We start from the raw sequence: 21994 nt of genomic DNA, 5'->3' as shown, positions 1-21994 counted from the left end.
GAGGTAGTTAGCATACCAGGCCAAAGACCCCTCAGAGACACCAATACTCCTTAGCTGGCCCACAAGAATGGAATGGTCTACCATATCAAAAGCTTTGGCCAAGTCAATAAAAATAGCAGCACAACATTGCTTAGAATCAAGGGCAAAGGTGACATAATTTAGGACCTTTAAGGTTGCAGTGACACATCCATAACCTGAGCGGAAACCAGACTTCATTCATGTTAATTCTTTCCTCATAAATGTATCAAACACTGGCACCTTGTGGTTAGGATCAGTCCTTCACTGAGGTTTGGTAATGAGATTGAGGGCCACGGCTATCAGCTTCTCAGTTGAAACATAAACCTGGTATGAAATTATGACATTCTTATGTAGATTGTTAACTTACACGCACGCACACACGTAAACATACAAACACACACATACACACACGCTCTAGAATGAAAGCGTATCCATACACAGTTCAGCCCAGATTGTACCTAAACAAACTCTCTCTCTCTCTCTCTCCTCTCTCTCTCTCTCTCTCTCTCTCTCTCTCTCTCTCTCTCTCTCTCTCTCTCTCTCTCTCTCTCTCTCTCTCTCTCTCTCTCTCTCTCTCTCTCTCTCTCTCTCTCTCTCTCTCTCTCTCTGAGAATGCCTTCCTGTCCATCTCCCAACAGAACAGCCTCTTAATTATGGGGGTCTCTGCTGCTGCCAATTAGTGTAGCAGCCCCACTGGTTTTAATTATACAAACTACACTGATAATGACTACAATGCAAAGACACGCTGTCATTAGACTGGCTGCACACAAACTCTACATTTTTATTTATACAGTCACTCTGTGCATGTAATTCAAAACAACATGATGTTATACACAATTGCTGGAAAACAGAGCAGATTCTTAGTATTGAATTCACAATATGTACTGAAGATTGAAAATGATTATTCAAATAGGTATGGTAGATAGTCACCTTGCTATTCATATGAGCTATTCATAAAATAAAAGATGACATTGAGATGTTCAAGAGGTTTGTCATGAAGGTCTGGAGTACTAAGAGAAGTAGCTGTGTGAGTGATGAGTCATTCTGGTTTTACAGGTGCAGAGAACATACTGTACATAACAGTTTACCATATTTTAAATCCTCCAAGCATCAATCCCCACCACTCTCCTGCCCTCCACTTTCTACTATCAGCCTCCAGCTAACTTCAAACAAGAAGAGGGTCTATTCTATTCGGTTCTATTCTATTTTACCCTGATTCAGTGAGCCAACCAAATGTCAACATTTTGTGTCAACAAAGATGAGGGAAACTTTTGTCTACATCCCTAAATGATACAGTATTCCTGGTCAGAAGTAGTGCACTAAAGAATAGGGTGCCATTTGGGATGCACACTTAGTCTGCCTCAACAGAGTTGTGGAGTAGTGAGCAGGTCAGATTACTGTGATCGTAAGGAAAATATACCATCCACTGACACAACGGTGAGGTGACAGGTTTCACAGGTGGGATAGAATGAGCCCCTCCCCCTTCCATAATTAGTGTTCTTCTCTGTTCTGCTCAGGTGCTCATGGGAAATTAAGAGACACTATTTGTAACCATGCTTGCAACATAGCTTTTTAGACAGGAGAGCTAGTAAACAAAGGCAAATTCTCTCATAATAAGCGAAGATTAAAGAGGAAGGTGACATTATGGCTGTGTACAATACAATTGTTCACACTGAAATAAGAGAGAAGAAATTCATGAGTTTGGAGCATTGTGTATGCCTAATTTCAATGCAGGTATTTTTTGTGTTGTACATTCACAAGGAACAACCCACCACCCACACACGCAGAAAATGTGAATATATGGGCACCACTTACCATACAGCATCAGCGGCCATTGAATTCATCTAAAGTTTATATGGTAACGGTTTCTGTGTTGTCCTTGAAATGCTCCTGTTGCTTCCAATATGTTGTAGGTAGGTTACTTATTTGACCTAATGGGCATCATCAGACAGGTAGCAGCACAACTGACGCAGCCACGATGCAATCGCAATGTGTCTGTCTGGGACTGATGTCTATTGGAATCATGAAGAACAAATTGGAATCTTCTCACCTCTCAAATAATTAAAATCTGCTCAGTTAATAATTCTTATGTCAATCAATGTAATTTCACTAAAATAAAAAACATCTGACATCAGTTATTTTGTCAAGTAACAATATGTTGATAGAAGAAAAAAAGTAGAGTATTAAGCATAGGCATAGCCAATGGCAAAACACATTTTGTGTCAAAAGTAATCCCTTTTTTATCGTCCCCTCTTGAACAGTACAATTTTTCAATTTTGGCCACTAGATGGCAGATGGAGCTCTAATCTGAAGATGAGTAGGTTTACTTTAGATAGTCTGGTTGATACCAAAATCAAAGTCCTCCTGACTTCATAATCTGGAAAGGCTGTTTTGATGTTGTCGGCACGATGCGTTGATAATAAATGGGGGCTGTACTTTTACTGGTTGGTTCTCCTCTGTGTCTTTCTCACTCAAACACCCACAGGCACAGCCACAAACAGTCCTCTGTGTTTTCTGTTTGTTATTGTGAACAAGCAAGCTCTTTCTATTGACACACTGGATGTATGATCATTGAAGTATATTGACGACAATATTATCAATGGAACCATGGGAATTTATGACTCGATATTCTCATACTTTGAAATCAAGTTGTGAGAAAATGTCTTCTGTTGGTTGTTTTTTTTGACGAGAGGCAAACCTTCTTATTCTGCCAACCCTTTTAAACACACACCACTCTGTTTGGCTAAAATCAATCAGTGCTTTAACTTCTTTGACTGGGGCCATATAATTTCCTCTATAACCCACCCTCTCTGCCTGGGTCTACAGTAATTACCAGCCCATTTACTGAGAGATGTTAATGCCACACTGTCACACTAATAATTTCTGAGCTAAGGGAGTGGGGACAAAGCAATGCAGTGACAAAAGCGGGCCCCCAGGTGTGCGGTTGATGGAGATAACAGGAATGTTCTGTACGTACGTTACACAGACTTCTTTCCTTTGGATATACATGTACATGGGGCTGGACATCACACACACATCACTCTCAGAAGGATGGATAGGATACAAAAAGATGAGGGCCAAGGGCCAGGGCCACACTCCAGTGTTAATACTACTCTTGTGAATGGAGAGAGAGAGAGAGAGAGAGAGAGAGAGAGAGAGAGAGAGAGAGAGAGAGAATGAACTCTCCCCTACCCCTCACCCACACAAAACAGTCAATCACATTGATTCAAGATGCAATTTGAAGGTTGTAACAATTTGTTTCAAAGCAACCAGAAAGGTAGCAATACATTAACTGAGTTAGTCTGAAATAAATGTGATGTTTGTTGCCCTGTAATACTGCCATTCATTCATGATGTCTATTTCATCACTGCTTCCTTCGACATGCTCCTCATTAAATTGCCTTAAAACGATACAGTAGATACTAAGAAAGTATTTTTTTTTTCAGTGAAACTCATTCTTCACTCTTTCTGTTCCCTTTTTTTCACAGTGAAAGATAAACATTCACTCCAAATTACATCATAATTTTAAAAAAATCTAAGACATTGTTCTGATGCAAGAACATGATATCAGATTAAATGTTACTCTGCTATCGTACGATACGGATCCTTATTTTTTTTTTAAAGGGGAACACATTAAACTATGGGGGAGGAAGATTATGTTATTCTCCATTTCAGCTTTCCTCATTATCAGTTCACATATAATCCCAAAGGCTGGCAAAAAAAAAGCTCCGGCACACAAAAGGACTAAACCACTTTGATCCAGAAGACTGGTTAAATATAACTTCACTTGTTTCTAAACAAGCTTTGATGTGAAGATTATGACAACAGCACCACTGTAAAATAGGATACACGACTCCAGACTCACGAACCAAACAATCTACATATTCTGGACAAGAAGCTTTTGGGATGGTTCATTGTTTTTCTTATTTTCTATTGAAAGATATGCATGAGATATAACCAGTGAAGTGAATAGTTCAGTTAATTCAGATAAACACTCAATCTCAGGATGGATCAATAATCAACCTAAAATCACAACAAGGATTGGGGATCCACACTAACTTGCCCAGAGTTGCTTATTGCCATTAGCAACTATGTAAAACGAGACTATAACATCTATGGGACTGTGTGCTCTGTCTTTGAATGTGACTCAATACATGAAAAGGCACCCTGTTATCCATGTTATCCTGTTATCCTGTTATCCTGTTATCCTGTTATCCTGTTATCCTGTTATCCTGTTATCTATCCTCAAGATACTGTGACTCAACATATGAGGGATGCACGTCATAACAACCCCTCATAACCCAAGTTAAAATCCATTATTTGTTCAATTGTTGCTATGAGGTTATGTTGTTAGGGGGTTACTAGGGAACCAGATTGGTCATTTGTCTATCTTCTGTTCTGAATGGGATAACCAGGGGTAATCTGGTAAAAGGTTGACAGAGTTCACCCCTAATCTCCGTGCAGGTCTGGTCATTGGAACCTAAAGTGTTGGTCAGGGCCTGATTAGTGCTAGTCCCCTAGTCTAGTTTAGCGCGGTTAGCATAAGGTAGTTCCAGATTAGGGCTAAATTGTTTGTTAAGACATTATTCAATGGATTAAAATGTTACTTACTCAGCGGTTAAACCTGGACAACACAACAAGCACTGTGCAGGCAGAGGAGATTGTTGCTTTCCACAAATGCTAGAACTGAATAGACAAAAAATAACCATTGTTATTAATATAAAAGGCTTCTGATAGCTTCACCAATAATTTTGTTAAATATTAGACATGATTTATTGTGATACTTTCATTCAGTCCCCTCACTCTTCTCATGTCGCGAGTGTTACTTCATCCTAGGGGGCGCCAAACACCCAAACTAAAGCTAGGGGCAATTAGGGACTGTGATACCTAGATCTTCCAACAAGCTACATTGCCTTGGCCATCCTGTGTTGTGTGCTACCATGAAGCCTGTGTGTCTATTTATATCCAAATCCTCTTTTTCATGGTCAGCCTACCCTCACACAAACCTCCACCAACACCCCACATAATAACCGTAGTGCCCCGACAGCACTGGGGGGCCACTAAGCTGCTCATGAATACATTTCAGATGGGATGCGTCCCAAATGGCAGCTTAGGTAACACTTTATTTGGATAGTCCATCTTTAGATGCTCTACAGACTATCATAAACATTTCAACTAACTATCTACTAAACCTAGCTCTAACACTAAACTTAACCCTTATCCTGACCCTAAACGTAACCCTTACCCTAACCTTAACCCTTACCCTAACCCTTATTCTGAACCTAACCCTTACCCTAACCTTAACCCTTACCCTAACCCTTATTCTGAACCTAACCCTTACCCTAACCCTTATTCTGAACCTAACCCTTACCCTAACCTTAACCCTTACCCTAACCCTTATTCTGAACCTAACCCTAACCGTAACCTTAACCCTTACCCTAACCCTTATTCTGAACCTAACCCTTATTCTGAACCTAACCCTTACCCTAACCTTAGCAAGCAGTTGCATCTAGATCTACAAATGGAAAATCCAAACTATCCAAATAAAGTGGGACCGTAGCTTATTATCTATAGCGCTCTACTGTTGACCAGACTCAACCATGGAGTCTTCCTCCTCAGGGATCAGGGGTTTGTTAGACATACACAATATATACAAAAGTATGTGGACACCCCTTCAAATTAGTGGATTTGGTTATTTCAGCCACATCCGTTGCTGACAGGTTTATAAAATCGAGCAATCTCCATAGACAAACATTGGCAGTAGAATGGCCTTACTGAAGAGCTCAGTGACTTTCAACGTGACACCGTCATAGGACGCCACCTTTCCAACAAGTCAGTTCGTCAAATTTCTGCGCTGCTAGAGCTGCCCCGGTCAATTGTAAGTGCTGTTATTGTGAAGTGGAAACGTCTTGGAGAAACAACATGGTAGGCCACACAAGCTCACAGAACAGGACCGCTGCGTGCTGAAACGCATACAAATAACCTGTCCTCGGTTGCAACACTCACTACCGAGTTCCAAACTGCCTCTGGAAGCAACATCAGCACAATAACTGTTTGTCGGGAGCTTCATGAAATGGGTTTCCATGGACGAGCAGCCGCACACAAGCCTAAAATCACCATGCGCAATGCCAAGCGTCGGATGGAGTGGTGTAAAGCTCGCCACCATTGGACTCTGGAGCAGTGGAAACGCGTTCTCTGGAGTGATGAATCACGCTTCACCATCTGGCAGTCCAACGGACTAATCTGGGTTTGGCGGATGCCAGGAGAACGCTACCTGCCCGAATGCATATTGCCAACTGTAATATTTGGTGGAGGAGGAATAATTGTCTGGGGTGGTTTTTCATGGTTCGGGCTAGGCCCCTTAGTTCCAGTGAAGGGAAACCTTAACGATACAGCATACAATGACATTCTAGATGATTCTATGCTTCGAACTTTGTGGAAACAGCTTGGGAAAAGCCCTTTCCTGTTTCAGCATGACAATGCCCCCGTGCACAAAGCGAGGTCCATACAGAAATGGTTTGTCAAGATCGGTGTGGAAGAACTTGACTGGCCTGCACAGGGCCATGACCTCAACCCCATCGAACACCTTTGGGATGAATTGGAAAGCCAACTGCGAGCCAGGCCTAATCGCCCAACATCAGTGCCTGACCTCACTAATGCTCTTGTGGCTGAATGGAAGCAAATCCCCGCAGCAATGTTCCAACATCTAGTGGAAAGACTTCCCAGAAGAGTGGAGGCTGTTATAGCAGCAAAGGGGGGACCAACTCCATGATTTTTGTATGAGATGTTCGACGAGCAGGTGTCCACATACACGACATGACCAAAAGTATGTGGCCTTTGGGCCCTCACAAAAGAAGTGCACTATATAGGGAATAGGGTGCCATTTGGGTTCCACACGAAGGTTCCACAGCAAAGAAGCAATGAACTGAGAGTAGTGGGAGAGAGGAGAGCTGAACGAACAGCCCACCACACACAATGGATAGGAAATTAGCTGAATGCGATTTGGAGGGGTGAAGGTAGGGATTAGGTGAGTGTGAGATGCAACAGCTGGCTGTGTGTGTGTGTGTGTGTGTGTGTACAGCGATCATTAGATACACACACACACACAAACACACACACACACACAGCTAATTTGTATATGCCTATTTGCATAGCATACACGCTCTGATGAACAAACAGTTACACACAGTGGTAAAACACACAGGCAATCATTAATTAAAACACACAAATGTATCATTGCTTGCATCATGTATAAATAACGAATTGAACAGCCCAAAACATTTCTGTGTCATTATACACTGAGCAAACCAAACATTATGAACACCTTCCTAATATTAAGTTCCCTTTGCCCTCAGAACAGCCTCAATTCATTGGGGCATGAACTCTAAAAGGTATCGAAAGAGTTCCACAGGGATGCTCTGGCTCATGTTGACTCCAATGCTTCCCACAATTGTGTCAAGTTGGCTGGATGTCCTTTGGGTAGTGGACCATTCTTGATACACACGGCAAACTGTTGAGCATGAGAAACCCAGCAGCATTGCAATTCTTGACACAAACCGGTGCACCTGGCACCGACTACAATACCCCGTTCAAAGGCACTTAAATCTTTTGTCTTGCCCATTCACCCTCTGAATGGCACATATACATAATCCATGTCTCAATTGTCTCAAGGCTTTAAAATCCTTCTTTAACCTGTCTCCTCCCCTTCATCTACACTGATTGAAGTGGATTTAACAAGTGACATCAATAAGGGATCATAGCTTTCACCTGGATTCACCTGGTCAGTCTATGTAATAGAAAGAGCAGGTGTTCTTAATGTTTTGTATACTCAGTGTATATTCATAGCTGCCAGTGACTGTCTGTAAAGATGCATAAGAAATAGAGGAAATAGAATGGAATCTTGCGAAGGAATAGAATAGAATGGTGAGTAAAGCCAGAGGTTTAATGACACAGTAATAGGCTCTATGGGACACACACTCCTCAGCTCCTGTGCCCACACAGGCACACGCACACGCACACTGCATGGGTGTAATACACACACACACACACACACACAAAACCTTTGTGTTACAATCTATAAATATTTTTTCTGTGTAAATCTTTAGGCGGTTTAGCAGAATTCATACTTTTGACATAAGCTGCCTATTTATTTCTGCTGTTCATTGCTTATTGGCAAATAGCAACAATATCAAACTGCTTCATAGATATAACAGTTCAATTGAATGGCAACTCTGATTTTACATAATCCATTTAGCTCTATGATGATCAGAAGAACATGGACTGATACAACCAAGCAGAACAGTGCAACCTTTGTAACCTAAATGATCAATGTGTATCCATGGACTACAGACCAGGTGGTCTATGTTGACCCGTGCCTGCCTATCTAGCCACACACCATGCCCCAGATCGGTGTGTGCTAATAGCTCTCTCTTCCCTGCATAATGTCACATACCATGGTCCACCACATTCACAGAAACTTATCACAGCTTCCAAATGACACCTTATTTCCTATTTAGTGCCGATACAATACGTCAGAAGTAGTGCACTAAATAGCCAATAGGGTGGCTTTTGGGACACATCTTATATCAGGTGTCCAGAGGTTAGGGTGAGCCCAAGTAGTCTGATTTATGTACAGTATTTACAGTAACATACAGTGAGATTAGTTACAGTTCAGAAAGTATTCACACCCCTTGACTTTTTCCACATTTTGTTGTGCTACAGCCTGAATTTAAAATGGATTCAATTGAGATGTTGTGTCACTGGCCTACACACAATAACCCATAATGCCAAAGTGGAATTATGTTTTTAGAAATGTTTACATATTAATAAAAAATGAAAAGCTGAAATGTCTTGAGTCAATAAGTATTCAACCCTTTTTTTAAGGCAAGCTAAATAAATTCAGGAGTAAAAATATGCGTAACAAGTCACATAATAAGTTGCATGGACTCACACAGTGTGCAATAATAGTGCTTAACATGATTTTTGAATGACTACCTCATCTCTGTACCCCACACATAAAATTATATGTAAGGCCCCTCAGTCAAGCAGTGAACTTCAAACACAGATTCAACCACAAGGACAATGAAGGTTTTCCAATGCCTTGCAAAGAAGGGCACCTATTGGTAGATGGGTAAAAAAAAAAAAAGCAGACATTGAATATCCCTTTGAGCATGGTGAAGTTATTAATTACACTTTGGATGGTGTATCAATACACCCAGTCACTACAAAGATACAGGCGTCCTTCCTAACTCAGTTGCCGGAGAGGAAGGAAACTACAGTGATTTCACCACGAGGCCAATGGTGACTTTCAAACAGTTACAGATTTGAATGGCTGTGATGGATCAACAACATTGTAGTTACTCCACAATATTAACCTAAATGTCAGAGTGAAAATAAGGAAGCCTCTACAGAATCCAAATATTTCAAAACATGCATCCTGTTTGCAATAAGGCACTTCAGTAAAACTTTTTTTTTTTTAAATTGTAAAGAAATGTACTATGTCCTGAATACAAAACGTTATGTTTAGGGCAAATCCATCACTGAGTACCACTCTTCATATTTTCAAGCATGGTAGTGGCTGCATCATGTTATGGGTATGCTTGTCATCGGTAAGGACTAGGGAGTTTTTCTTAGGATTAAAAAAAACAGAATAGAGCTAAGCACAGGCAAAATCTTAGAGGAAAACCTTTCAGCAGAGAGAGAGAGAGAGAGAGAGAGAGAGAGAGAGAGAGAGAGAGAGAACCATCCCCCCCTTAAAGCCACTGAAGCCTGTTCTGAGCGGGGCCCTCTTTGGTGGGTGGTAGAGGGAAGGGGAGGGAGGGAGGAGAGGCAGGTGCTGAGGAACAGTGACTCTGTTGTGGGTCCTCTCAGTCTCTCCACTCTCATCCCTCTCTCCATCTCTCACTCCCACCATCACTAGGAAACAGGTGTGTGTGAATCCCTGCCTCCCTGCCTGTCAACTCTCTTTCTCTATCCCTGTATCTCTTCTCTCTCTCTCTCTCTCTCTCTCTCTCTCTCTCTCTCTCTCTCTCTCTCTCTCTCTCTCTCTCTCTCTCTCTCTCTCTCTCTTATGCTTCAGCTGTCTCATGCATGCTGTTCTAGAATGCAGTTTATTGACAAAATATATTTTTGTGTATTATATTCTCATCATCTTCAAGGTCTCTTTCTGTCACATGCAAATCCTGAATCCCCTGAGTCTATAAGACCCTGGACTATAGTGGAGACAGGGTACCATGAGCTCATCAACCATTTGGACCCCTGCGGCCCTGAAAACATCGTCAAGGTGACAACATCGTCATAACAACATCTCAAGGGTAATGTGTTCTGATAGGGGCAATAAAAGTATATTAAACAGCAATCAAACTTCCATTTGGGTAGGTGTTGATGACTAGCACATGGGTATAATGCTGAATTTATTCATTCATGCTGCTCTGCCGAGGTCATCACACCACAGAGGCAGAGTACAATCCACCAATAATAACATAAACACATTTCTAATTTAAGGCATAATTAAATTATAGCTCAATATTTTGTGTGTTATCAGTTCTGTTGGTCATTGTGAAGTAGGCCTAGGTTACGTCCTAAATGGCACCCCATTCCCTATACAGTGAACCCTCACATTGCCTTTGACTGTTGGATGCATCAGTCATAGATAGACGGAAGGCTGACAATAACAATCCTATACGTCCATTCTCCAACGCACTCAAATGCAATGTATTTTTCATTTGTCTTTTATTGTTGACACACTGTCACTGTGAAGCCTTGCTGCTTAGCAACAGAAGTTTGTCGGCTGCTGTTTTTCAATCTTTTGTCAGGGAAAGACCATCCTCTTCCTGTCCCCCGGGATAGATGGAAAGGTCACATCACTCGTCCACTAGTCTATCCACAGAAGATGTACTCAAATACCTGTCTGTCAATACAGAGGAAGGAGGAATGTTTACCATTGCCTGTCTGTCTGTGGGCACAAAACATCCACTTTGGGACAATGGGAAGAGCATCCATACATCCATGTAGCCTGGCCCTGATATCCACACTGAATATCGCTCTGTTTCACTATGTTTGTGTGCGTCCCAAATGTCACCCTATTCTGCCATTTGGGACGCAGATTTTACTTTGCAGTGTCCAAGTGTCTATTGGACTTTCGATCTGGAGTCCTCCTCTGAACTAGTTTTTACATTATCCTCTCCCAAAGGAAAATAACATGACAAGAAATATACTTTATTAATCCCAGAAGGGAAATTGGTTACATTTGACTTAAATTAACTTTAGGTTGGCTACAACAGAAAAGTATTTAAAAAATATTATAAACCTAACATCTTTTTGAAAAGGCATCTAATTTGGCATTTCAGGGACGAGCACTTCAGTCCTCTATCATCACCTTATTGAGATTCCTCTCACACTATACATTCATGCATTCTTCCAGACGAAGCAATCAGGACCAGGATGGTTTTCCGTCCCTTTCACTTTAGTAAATGTCATGTTTTATCAATAAAGCAGCTCATTTAAAGCAGACCGAACACACACTGCAGAAGCCCAGAGTGTGAATGTGAAAGCCCGTCAATGTCCCAAATGGCACCCTATTCCCTACATAGGCCCTATGGGCCCTGGTCAAAAGTAGTACACTATATAGGGAATAGGGTGCCATTTGGGACATAACTCCTGTCTGAGTCTGAATTAGCATGCTATTCACTGCTAGTCATTCTGAACAGCCTTTTTCTATTCGTGCACAGAAAATATTCGAATAATTCAATTCCAGGGCTTTTGATAAGTGACGTGATAGATAAAATGATGAAATGGGAGTGCCTTCCAATTAGCACCCTATTCCCTATAGAGTGCACTACTTTTGACATAGGCTCTGGTCAAAAGTAATGCACTATATAGAGAATATGGGTGCCATTTGAGATGCAACAGGGGAGTTGGCCTTAGGGGAATGTATTGTGAGAGGCTGTACAGTACAATACTGGAGGTTGTTATTCAATCACACAACCAACCAACCATCCACCTCTCTTCCAGTCAGTAAGTACCTCTACTGAAGTGACAGGACAGCATCACCCCTCTCTGCTTCACGGGAGATCTGTCTGACTGCCTAAATGACTGACACATACACACACAGACACACAAGCACAAGCACACACACACACACACACACACACACACACACACACACACACACACACACACACACACACACACACACACACGCGCGCGCGCACACACACACACACACACACACACACACACACACAAATTACACAGCCACTAATTACACTATAAACTCTATCTGTACATTCAGTACCAGTCCCACTCATAAAACTCTCTGCTGCTCTATACATAGCACTGTATTCAAACCCTCCTTATTAATTTCTAAGAAAACTGAATCGGAAAAGTATGGATCTTGAAGATGGGGGTAAAAGGTTGCTGTGGCAACTGCGCTTACATTCAGTTTAAACTGAATGACACAGGAATTAAATTGTTATCCTTAACTATTGCATGCTAGAATAAACAAGCATTTGCAATCTTCCTCACTAGTACACAATGATTGGAAAATTGATAATCTAATCATCCAGAAAGTATAAAGTTGGAGAAACTATTTTTTATTGCCTATTATTCATGTGCCTCTGACTGTTCTTCCGAGGCCCCTACATACCACCTACCTACCGTACCTCTCTCTCTCACACATACGCCACCTACATACCTTACCTTACTCTGTCCTCTGGTTTGTGTCCCCATCTCAGCCCAGACTGACTAATTTCCTGTGTCACTGCAGCCCATCTGCATTAGGTTGACATGACACTGAAAAAACTCAGTGGCTCACAAACGCACAAACATGCACACACACGCGCGCAGAAATACGCAGTTTAGATTGGAAAACGGTTTTTCAGCTTGCAGATAAAACAACTATATACATACAGAAACACAGACATACACATAACTCACTGGTTGAGCTCTCTTGCTGGAATACACACAGAACTAGAACAACATCCAACAGTCAACCCTCTTAGATCGGCCAATAAAAACCCAATGTTCCTGTTAAAAACCCAATGTTACTAAGAACTCTGCAAAAGGTTGCCATAGCAGAGTGTTTTCAAAAGCAGACGGAGTAACACTCATGGTACCAGGCAAAGAGAATGGCCTCTCTCTATATTGAGTGCAATTTTCTCTCAAGGATGGCACAAGCACAATAGCACCGGCTGGCTGCTACATCTAGCTTGGCTGGCCCCAAACTCCTCAGCTGGAGGAGAATCTAGTTTGTTTCAGCCTAGCAAAGGTGAGTGAGTGTTGCATTGTGTGTGTGTGTGTGTGTGTGTGTGTGTGTGTGTGTGTGTGTGTGTGTGTGTGTGTGTGTGTGTGTGTGTGTGTGTGTGTGTGACTGTTGCAGAGTAGACATCCACTACTTTTGACCAGAGCCCTATTGACCCTAGTCAAAAGTAGTGCACTACAAAGGGAAAAGGGTGCCATTTGTGACGTATCCACATAATCATTCAGGGCCAAAACTACTCTCCACTCCTGTCACCGTGGATACAGTTGGAACGCAGATTCTGTTTACCACGGCATCATGTTCACAGCTTCAAACAATGCACTTAATTCTGCTCACACGTCAAGGTGAAGACAGAACCAGCTTCAAATCAGCCCGGAGTCTGACTACATCACCTCACAAGAATGAAATAGGATTTGTCCCAATTTGCACCCTATTCCCTTTATAGTGCACTACTTTTGACCAGGGTCCAAAAGGCTTTTATGTTCCTCCATCTCTCTCAGCATCTACCCTACTGAGACAGGAATCATCATTAATCCCTGAGTAAAACGATGATGTTATACAAGAAAGGCTATCTCTCTCCAGATTATTTATGAGTTAGAGCGGGACCATAGGTGTTTCCATTTCCTTGATAGAGAAGTCACATCATAGACAGCACCAAGGTATCAATCAATAACGTCCTGACTCCCTTTCAGACTACTGCACCTATCGGCCAGGGCGAGGGGGGAGGGGGGACAGAGAGGGGGAGAGAGAGAGAGTGGGACAGCGAGGAGGTAGAGAGAAAGAGGAAAGAGGGGGAGAAAGAGAGAGGGGAGGGGGGATACAGTTGGGGTGAGAGAAAAGGAGAGTGAGAAGGGGGCGCATAGAGGGGGATAGTGAGAGGTGGAGAGTGAGGGGTTCTACTTGGCTGTCAGCCCTTCCAATCACCTCCCTGATGAAGACATCTGATCCAGTGGTGGTAAACAACTGGATCTGTTTTCCATTAGGGTTATTTTGGGCACACTTTCCATTTTTTCCTATACTCTGAATGCTAAACCCATGCCAAGGAGAGAGAGAGAGAGAGCAAGAGTTTTATATTTAAGCTGTTTGCTTCGAAGGGTTAATGTAAAGCAGAGTAATTCTACCATGTGCTGCCTGGCTGTATGTTGACAGCACAGCATTGTCATGGTGAATCTTCCCTGGGAGCAGTGTGTGTCTGTGTGTGTGTGCTGTTGGGAGCGTAGGTCACGTGTGGCTCAGTTGGAAGAGCATGGCGCTTGCAACGCCAGTGTTGTGGGTTTGATTCCCATGGGGGACAGTACAAATAAATAAAAGTATGGAAATGTATGCATTCTACTGTAAGTTGCTCTAGATAAGAGTGTCTGTTAAATGTAAAAAATGAGTGTGTGTGCTGTTTTTTTTTTTCTCACATCAGAGAGCGCGTGGAGCAGCCGAACGCCCTGGTTGTGTTGGAGGCATGGTCTGTGTGCCAAATCGCACCCAACAGTAGTGCACTATATAGGGGGAATAGGTTGCCATTTGGGACACTACGCAGTCAGTTTATAATTGATTCCACACCAGCGGAGCCAGCTAACATTACAAATCGTATCTCATTTTGTCAGAAATCTGTTTGCATTGCTAGTTTAAGCATAGCTAGTCAACCTTAAACCGTGTAGGCTACTACTTTCACCACACTACCTTAACCATTCAGTTTAGCACATGGCCTCACATGAAAACCTAAAGAGATGCGTGGGGCTAAGACTTAAGAGGGTGTGAACAATGCTGAATGGGCGTACTCCAAAAAGAGCTTGAGAGCAAGTGTGGAATTACACGTTTTGCCCTATTCAAATAAACATAACTTTCCTATGTTTCCCCCAACTGCAGTGTATGATATACCATTTGAAGCTCTGAGTCTGTACTTTTATAAAATGTACAAAAAAGCCAATCTTGGAAATGGTACATAAGACTCAATTGGGAAATGTAGTCACAAATGACATAAAAGTGAAGATATAATTGAGGCCCAGCGGTGGAGGGTTTTCTCCTTAAATGTAATCCATATTGAAAGTCACTGAGCTCGTCACTAAGGCCATTCTACTGCCAATGTTTGTCTATGAAGATTGTATGGCTGTGTTCGATTTTATACACCTGTCATTAACGGGTGTGGCTGAAATAGCCGAATCCACTGATTTGAAGGGGTGTCCACATACTTCTGTATGTATGTTTAGTGAGTCAGCCAGATGAGAGGCAGTAGGGATGACCATGGCTGTTCCCTTTATGTGTGTGAATTTGACCATTTTCCTGTCCTGCTAAGCGTTCAAAATGTGACGAGTACTTCTGGGTGTCAGGGTAAATGTATGGAGTAAAAAGTACATTATTTTCTTTAGGAATGTAGTGAAGTAAAAGTTGTCAAATATAAATAGTAAAGATGCCCAAAATAACTACTTAAGTAGTACTTTAAAGTATTTTTACACCACTGATCACACCACTACTCCGGGCTAGTAGTAGTGGGTAAATGATTGCTATTTCACACCACAGATCATCGCCTTTGACTTTTACAATGTCTGAATACAGAGTTACATGTTATATAATCATTTTTCAGTCAAAGTTCATGGATGTGTGTTAAATGGATGATCATTTATTAATTTTTTGGTCATTTTTGTGAAAAACCCTTTTGAATTTTGCATGACGTCAGTGGCCTAGTCAAGGAAGCATCATGCAAAATATATTGGCACACTCCACTTAGACCATGGGTAACAAATTAAACCAAGCAGGTGGGGATGGTTTAACAATTTGCCTCTGGTGGCCAAACTGACCTGTTGAACATATGCGATTGGATGGTGGCTCTACCGTTTGTCAGATAGGTTGATTCGTTAACGGATATAATGATCTGCTCAGCTGGGCATCCTCAGCATCGTGGCTAATTTGGCCAGGTTGCCCTATGAGAAAAACTAGCAGCTATCCATTTTAGATCAAAGGTTTAAACCATGGTCTAAGCAAAAGTTCACAAGTATGGCCCCTCCAAACAATACCCTTTCTCAAATATACACACAAAACCCACTATGACATGAGTAGTTTAAAAAACGACCAACGTTTTATTCAGATGTTGATTTTTAGCTTACACACCCACCCACACACGACCATGACATTCACCCGACAAAAGACAGCGAGCCACATAATCCACATAATGCCCTGGGCTTTATTGTCTTATTTTATTGTGAGAGTTCGGTCACTTTTTTTCTTTAAAAAAAAATTATATTTTCAGCCTCCAGGTGGGACAAGAAAACCAAGGACAAATCTTGCCATTGGACTGGGCATTCAGATTCTGACGACATAGACAAGAAGTACTACTAGTAGCACTGTCTTTGTGCCTTACTCTTCACAGAAGAGAGCACATAGTTCCCCCAAGGGAAGGCACCCGATACTTGTGGTTTTTGGCCTTGCAGCCTTCTGGGGAGAAAAGAGAAAAGCAGCCTTTCTCCATTAGCTACTCCCCTTTCAGATTTTTAATTATTGTCAGGAATTGGAATGATGATACATGTACAGCAATTTTAACTGCCATTCACCACCCTTATAACCTATGTATGAACAATTAACAAAATAATGAAGTCTTTCAATACGAAGAAGCTTACAATCATTTTTTACCACAAGAAAAATACAAAAATAACAATTCTGTTAACAAAAAAAATGTATTGTGTGGGGTAAAACAAATATGGTAAGGGGGGTGGGGATCCCATTGCATGAAAACTGGGGACCACAATTATACAAAAGCAGCATTAAATATCAATCAAATCATTAGAAAACAAACAAAAACAATAGTGCTTTGAATCAGAAGCAGCAGGAAGAGACTTCATCCCTAGTTGTGTTACTTGTATCGGGATAACAATGTAAATGGAAGATCCCAGGAAGAGATTTAACCCCGCGAAGTAAAGTGAACCAAAGCAGACCTTCTCCTCTGGCTCCCCTCATCCCCAAAGAGTATCTTTATGTCACCATTGAATTCCATATGATCCAAAGAAGTGCAGGGACCCAAAAGGGGGAAAACCTGCTTTGTGTTCACAATATACAAAATACCCAGGAGTCCGTAGCTACCTAACATTTACTACAGCACAGGAACCAATGAAGGTACAGTGTACAAATAAACAAAAGAAAAAACTGTAAACACAACACAATAAATAGATAAAACTCTGCAACATGCAAGTGATGAAACGTCTTATTTTGAAACTTCTCATCTATACAACTCACATAAGTTTATCGCTTTTTTCTTTTCTTTTTATTCCCAAGTGCAAAACATCACAAATGAACAAGTTTCTGTATTCAAGTAACGTATATACAAGGGGGTATTAGAAATATGTAGTTACTGTACAGATACTAACTTGCCATATTCATAATTTGCAAGATGACAATTTTTACTCTTATTAACAGTAACGAATACAAAACATTTAAAAAGCATGAGATGAGAATTGCAACCATAAGTCCCCACAGTTGCCATGGAAACGTGTCTGTCCGTACTACATACGTAGTCCGTTGTGTGTGGAGTCCCATCTGCTGCCCTTTTTGCATTCCCAATGCTACGATGCACAGCACCTAAAGAGTGAGTGGGTAGCAGGAGACAGAGCAAAGAACTGGTTGGGTAGCCTCGTTGGGTAGCGTTGGGCCTGGCCTGCCCGTCATGGCAGCTAGCTGCACCACCACTCTGCTACGTCACCTCCATGGCCACTGTGTTGTCCGTTATACTGTTCAGAGCTGGCTTGTCTTGATTGGGATTATCCCTGGAGGAGGAATACAAACAGTGTCAAACTTTTGTTGTAATACACAGCTCCCACTCAACATTAGGCAATCAAGACATGGCACCCTATTCCATATATAGTGCACTACTTTTGACCATTGCCCATAGGGCACTACATAGAGAATAGGGTACAATGTGAGAGACATGCATAGTACATCAGTCAGAGTATATCAACTCATCTTACCTGGATCCCATGTCCATGGTAGAAGCCCCGGTGACCTTGTTGGGCATCTGACAGTTGGTGTTGGCAGTCATCTTTAAGGCAGAGGAGGGCACGGCTCCCAGGGCCATGGGTATGTGGTGCGTGGTGGTGCCGCCAAGGCTGGGGAGGGCAGGGGAGGAGGAGGGCACGCTCAGACGGATGTTATTCCCAATCAGGACCTGAGTGGTGGTGGGGGAGGAGTTTGCAGCATTGTTACCCAGGTGGGTGTGATAGGCGTTGGGAAGGGATGTGAGAGAAGAGGCCGTGACGGGGGACGGAAAGGTAGAGGAGTGGTTGGATGAGGGCTGGAGGAAGGTGGGGGTCGATGGAGGAGGGGTGGGAGTCTGGTTGCTGTTGGGGTGATGGGTGGTGCTGGCCAGGTGTAAGCCCTTGTACACTCCTGAGAGAGATGGGGAAAGACAAAATACATTTATAAGAGATACATTGAACACTTCCTCAATTGAACACTTGACTTGCAATGACTGATATGTGGTCGACAAAGTCACTCTGGATAAGAGCGTCTGCTAAATTACTAAAATGTAACTCTCCAGTCCCATCTATTTCATTGTATTCATTGGTAATCTGCTATGAAGTGAACTACAGATCAGCGGTGCTGCTCACCTGAGCCTGGGAGGACCCCGTTGACTCCACTTCCCAGAACCCCCTCCTCCTTGGCCTTGAAGGCCATCAGCTGGTCCGTGGTCACCAGGGCAGAGGCAGCAAACTGGGCGCTGGCAGAGTCTAACGTCTTAGAGATTATACACTGGAGGGGAGGGTGGACAGAGAGACCAAGTCAGACATTCTACGTACCACTGAACAAACAAATTGTCAAACCGTGAAATCAGTGGTTTTTCTAACATCTTTTAGGAGGGCTAGAGAGGGGGGCCTGCCTTGCCTTTACAATGGTAGGGGAAACGCTGGGTGAAATACACAGACAGGGCTATTTTGGAGCTTTTGGAGGTTTGTGTGTGTAAAAGAGTGGTGTCTGACCTGTGTGTTGGGTGGTGGTGCTGAGGATGTTGTAGTAGTAGAGGATGTGTCTGTGTTGGCCTGCGGCTGTGTCTGTTGCTGCTGTTGGATCTGCTCCAGCTGCTGTTTCTGCATCAGTGCCAGCTGCTCCTGGTGCTGCTGGTACTGCTCTGCTGTGAACGCTACACAGATACAGGATAACAGTGTTATAACACACACAAGGGTTATACACACACGGTCACAGGAGAATGAATCGTTTTGAGGTGATATGCAGATCCTATATTTCTCCACCAGTCATAGATAATAAAGCAAAGAAATACCTGCACAGTGCACACGGTAGGCTATATGCCACTCCCATGCCTTATTCCTGCACCCACATATACACAACGTTTCGGCTGTTATCGCCAAGGCTGACTGACCTTGTATACCTGTAGCTTGTCATCTAGATCAACATTCAATATCTTCACCAAGCTGGTGAGTCCTAATTTAAGCCATTAGCATGGCTGACAAAAGACATCAAAATAGCTAGCCTTCTATGATGTCAGAAATACATTTTCCAGTGGTGGTCTTGTAAGCAAATAGCCTAATCAGTTCACAGTTAGCCATTGTTATGAAAATGCCAGCCGAGAAGTACCAAGTGAGAGCAGGTCTGCGTGTGTCTTGCTGCGTTCCACCTCTGGGCAGCCGAACATTCTAGGCAGCAGAGCGTGTATCCGGACCGGTAAAAAGTGTGTGAAAATGAGTTCGTTTTGCGTCGCCTGGTGCCACAGTTCTGCCATATACAGTGGGGAGAACAAGTATTTGATACACTGCCGATTTTGCAGGTTTTCCTACTTACAAAGCATGTAGAGGTCTGTAATTTTTATCATAGGTACACTTCAACTGTGAGAGACAAAAATCCAGAAAATCACATTGTATGATTTTTCAGTAATTAATTTGCATTTTATTGCATGACATAAGTATTTGATACATCAGAAAAGCAGAACTTAATATTTGGTACAGAAACCTTTGTTTGCAATTACAGAGATCATACGTTTCCTGTTGGTCTTGACCAGGTTTGCACACACTGCAGCAGGGATTTTGGCCCACTCCTCCATACAGACCTTCTCCAGATCCTTCAGGTTTCGGGGCTGTCGCTGGGCAATACGGACTTTCAGCTCCCTCCAAAGATTTTCTATTGGGTTCAGGTCTGGAGACTGGCTAGGCCACTCCAGGACCTTGAGATGCTTTTTACGGAGCCACTCCTTAGTTGCCCTGGCTGTGTGTTTTTCGGGTCTTTGTCATGCTGGACTCAATGCTCTTACTGAGGGAAGGAGGTTGTTGGCCAAGATCTCGCGATACATGGCCCCATCCATCCTCCCCTCAATACGGTGCAGTCGTCCTGTCCCCTTTGCAGAAAAGCATCCCCAAAGAATGATGTTTCCACCTCCAGTTTAGACCAAAAAGCTCTATTTTTGTCTCATCAGACCACATGACCTTCTCCCATTCCTCCTCTGGATCATCCAGATGGTCATTGGCAAACTTCAGACGGAACATGCGCTGGCTGTAGCAGGGGGACCTTGCGTGCGCTGCAGGATTTAATCCATGACGGCGTAGTGTGTTACTAATGGTTTTCTTTGAGACTGTGGTCCCAGCTCTCTTCAGGTCATTGACCAGGTGCTGCCGTGTAGTTCTGGGCTGATCCCTCACCTTCCTCATGATCATTGATGCCCCACGAGGTGAGATCTTGCATGGAGCCCCAGACCGAGGTTGATTGCCGGTCATCTTTAACTTCTTCCATTTTCTAATAATTGCGCCAACAGTTGTTGCCTTCTCACCAAGCTGCTTGCCTATTGTCCTGTAGCCCATCCCAGCCTTGTGCAGGTCTACAATTTTATCCCTAATGTCCTTACACAGCTCTCTGGTCTTGGCCATTGTGGAGAGGTTGGAGTCTGTTTGGTTGAGTGTGTGGACAGGTGTCTTTTATACAGGTAACGAGTTCAAACAGGTGCAGTTAATACAGGTAATGAGTGGAGAACAGGAGGGCTTCTTAAAGAAAAACTAACAGGTCTGTGAGAGCTGGAATTCTTACTGGTTGGTAGGTGATCAAATACTTATGCATAAAATGCAAATTAATTACTTAAAAATCATACAATGTGATTTTCTGGATTTTTGTTTTAGATTCCGTCTCTCACAGTTGAAGTGTACCTACGATAAAAATTACAGACCTCTACATGCTTTGTAAGTAGGAAAACCTGCAAATCGGCAGTGTATCAAATACTTGTTCTCCCCACTGTATGCTGATATTCTGGCGAGAGTAAATAGCTGCATGTAACTCAGCAGCTAAGAAGAACACGACATCGCTAGACTCCCTGTTTGTACGAACATGTCAATAATGTATTTTGTGTAAAACATGTAAATAGCTGCATGTAGCCTACTCCCCTCCCCCCTGAAAAAAGAACATGAAATCATGCTTATGCTTACTGAGGCATGGAATGCAATAGTTCTAACAGTTTTGTGTACAACATGAAGTTGGTAGGCTAACCTGTGACCAAAGGCGATCAATGAGGGGGAGCGGCAGCTGCGCACTCAGCAGAGCACTCCGCAGAGCAGCTACGTAGGCAGCGGAGTGGGCACTTGGCCACGTAAAAGAAAATCCTGCACATGCTCAGAAATATGTATTTTTAGCCTGGGCAAATTGGGATACAAAAACTCTGTATCCGTAGCCACTCCATTAACTAAAAGACATTCTCAATCCACATCCTACACTTAGCCAGCCGCTGTGGTTTGGGAGTAAATCTTTCCAG

The 21994-nt window shown here is 42.7% G+C and overlaps 1 protein-coding gene across 1 annotated transcript in view; it reads right to left on the bottom strand.

Moving 5' to 3' along the window:
- Positions 1-16320: 16320 nt before the first annotated feature.
- LOC311100441 (enhancer of polycomb homolog 1-like) overlaps positions 16321-21994 on the bottom strand; it is a 70238-nt gene continuing 64564 nt past the window's right edge. The window contains exons 11-14 of the mRNA XM_084141362.1: positions 19230-19390; positions 18861-19002; positions 18222-18639; positions 16321-18020 (exon numbers count right to left, since the gene is read on the bottom strand). Of these exons, the coding sequence (XP_083997488.1) occupies positions 17948-18020; positions 18222-18639; positions 18861-19002; positions 19230-19390 (794 nt within the window). The 3' untranslated portion in view covers positions 16321-17947. The remainder of the gene's footprint in view (positions 18021-18221; positions 18640-18860; positions 19003-19229; positions 19391-21994) is intronic.

Source organism: Coregonus lavaretus (assembly GCF_964263955.1).
Source record: "Coregonus lavaretus genome assembly, chromosome: 2".
NCBI classification, from domain to species: Eukaryota; Metazoa; Chordata; class Actinopteri; order Salmoniformes; family Salmonidae; genus Coregonus; species Coregonus lavaretus.
This window is presented reverse-complemented; position numbering and strand designations above follow the sequence as displayed.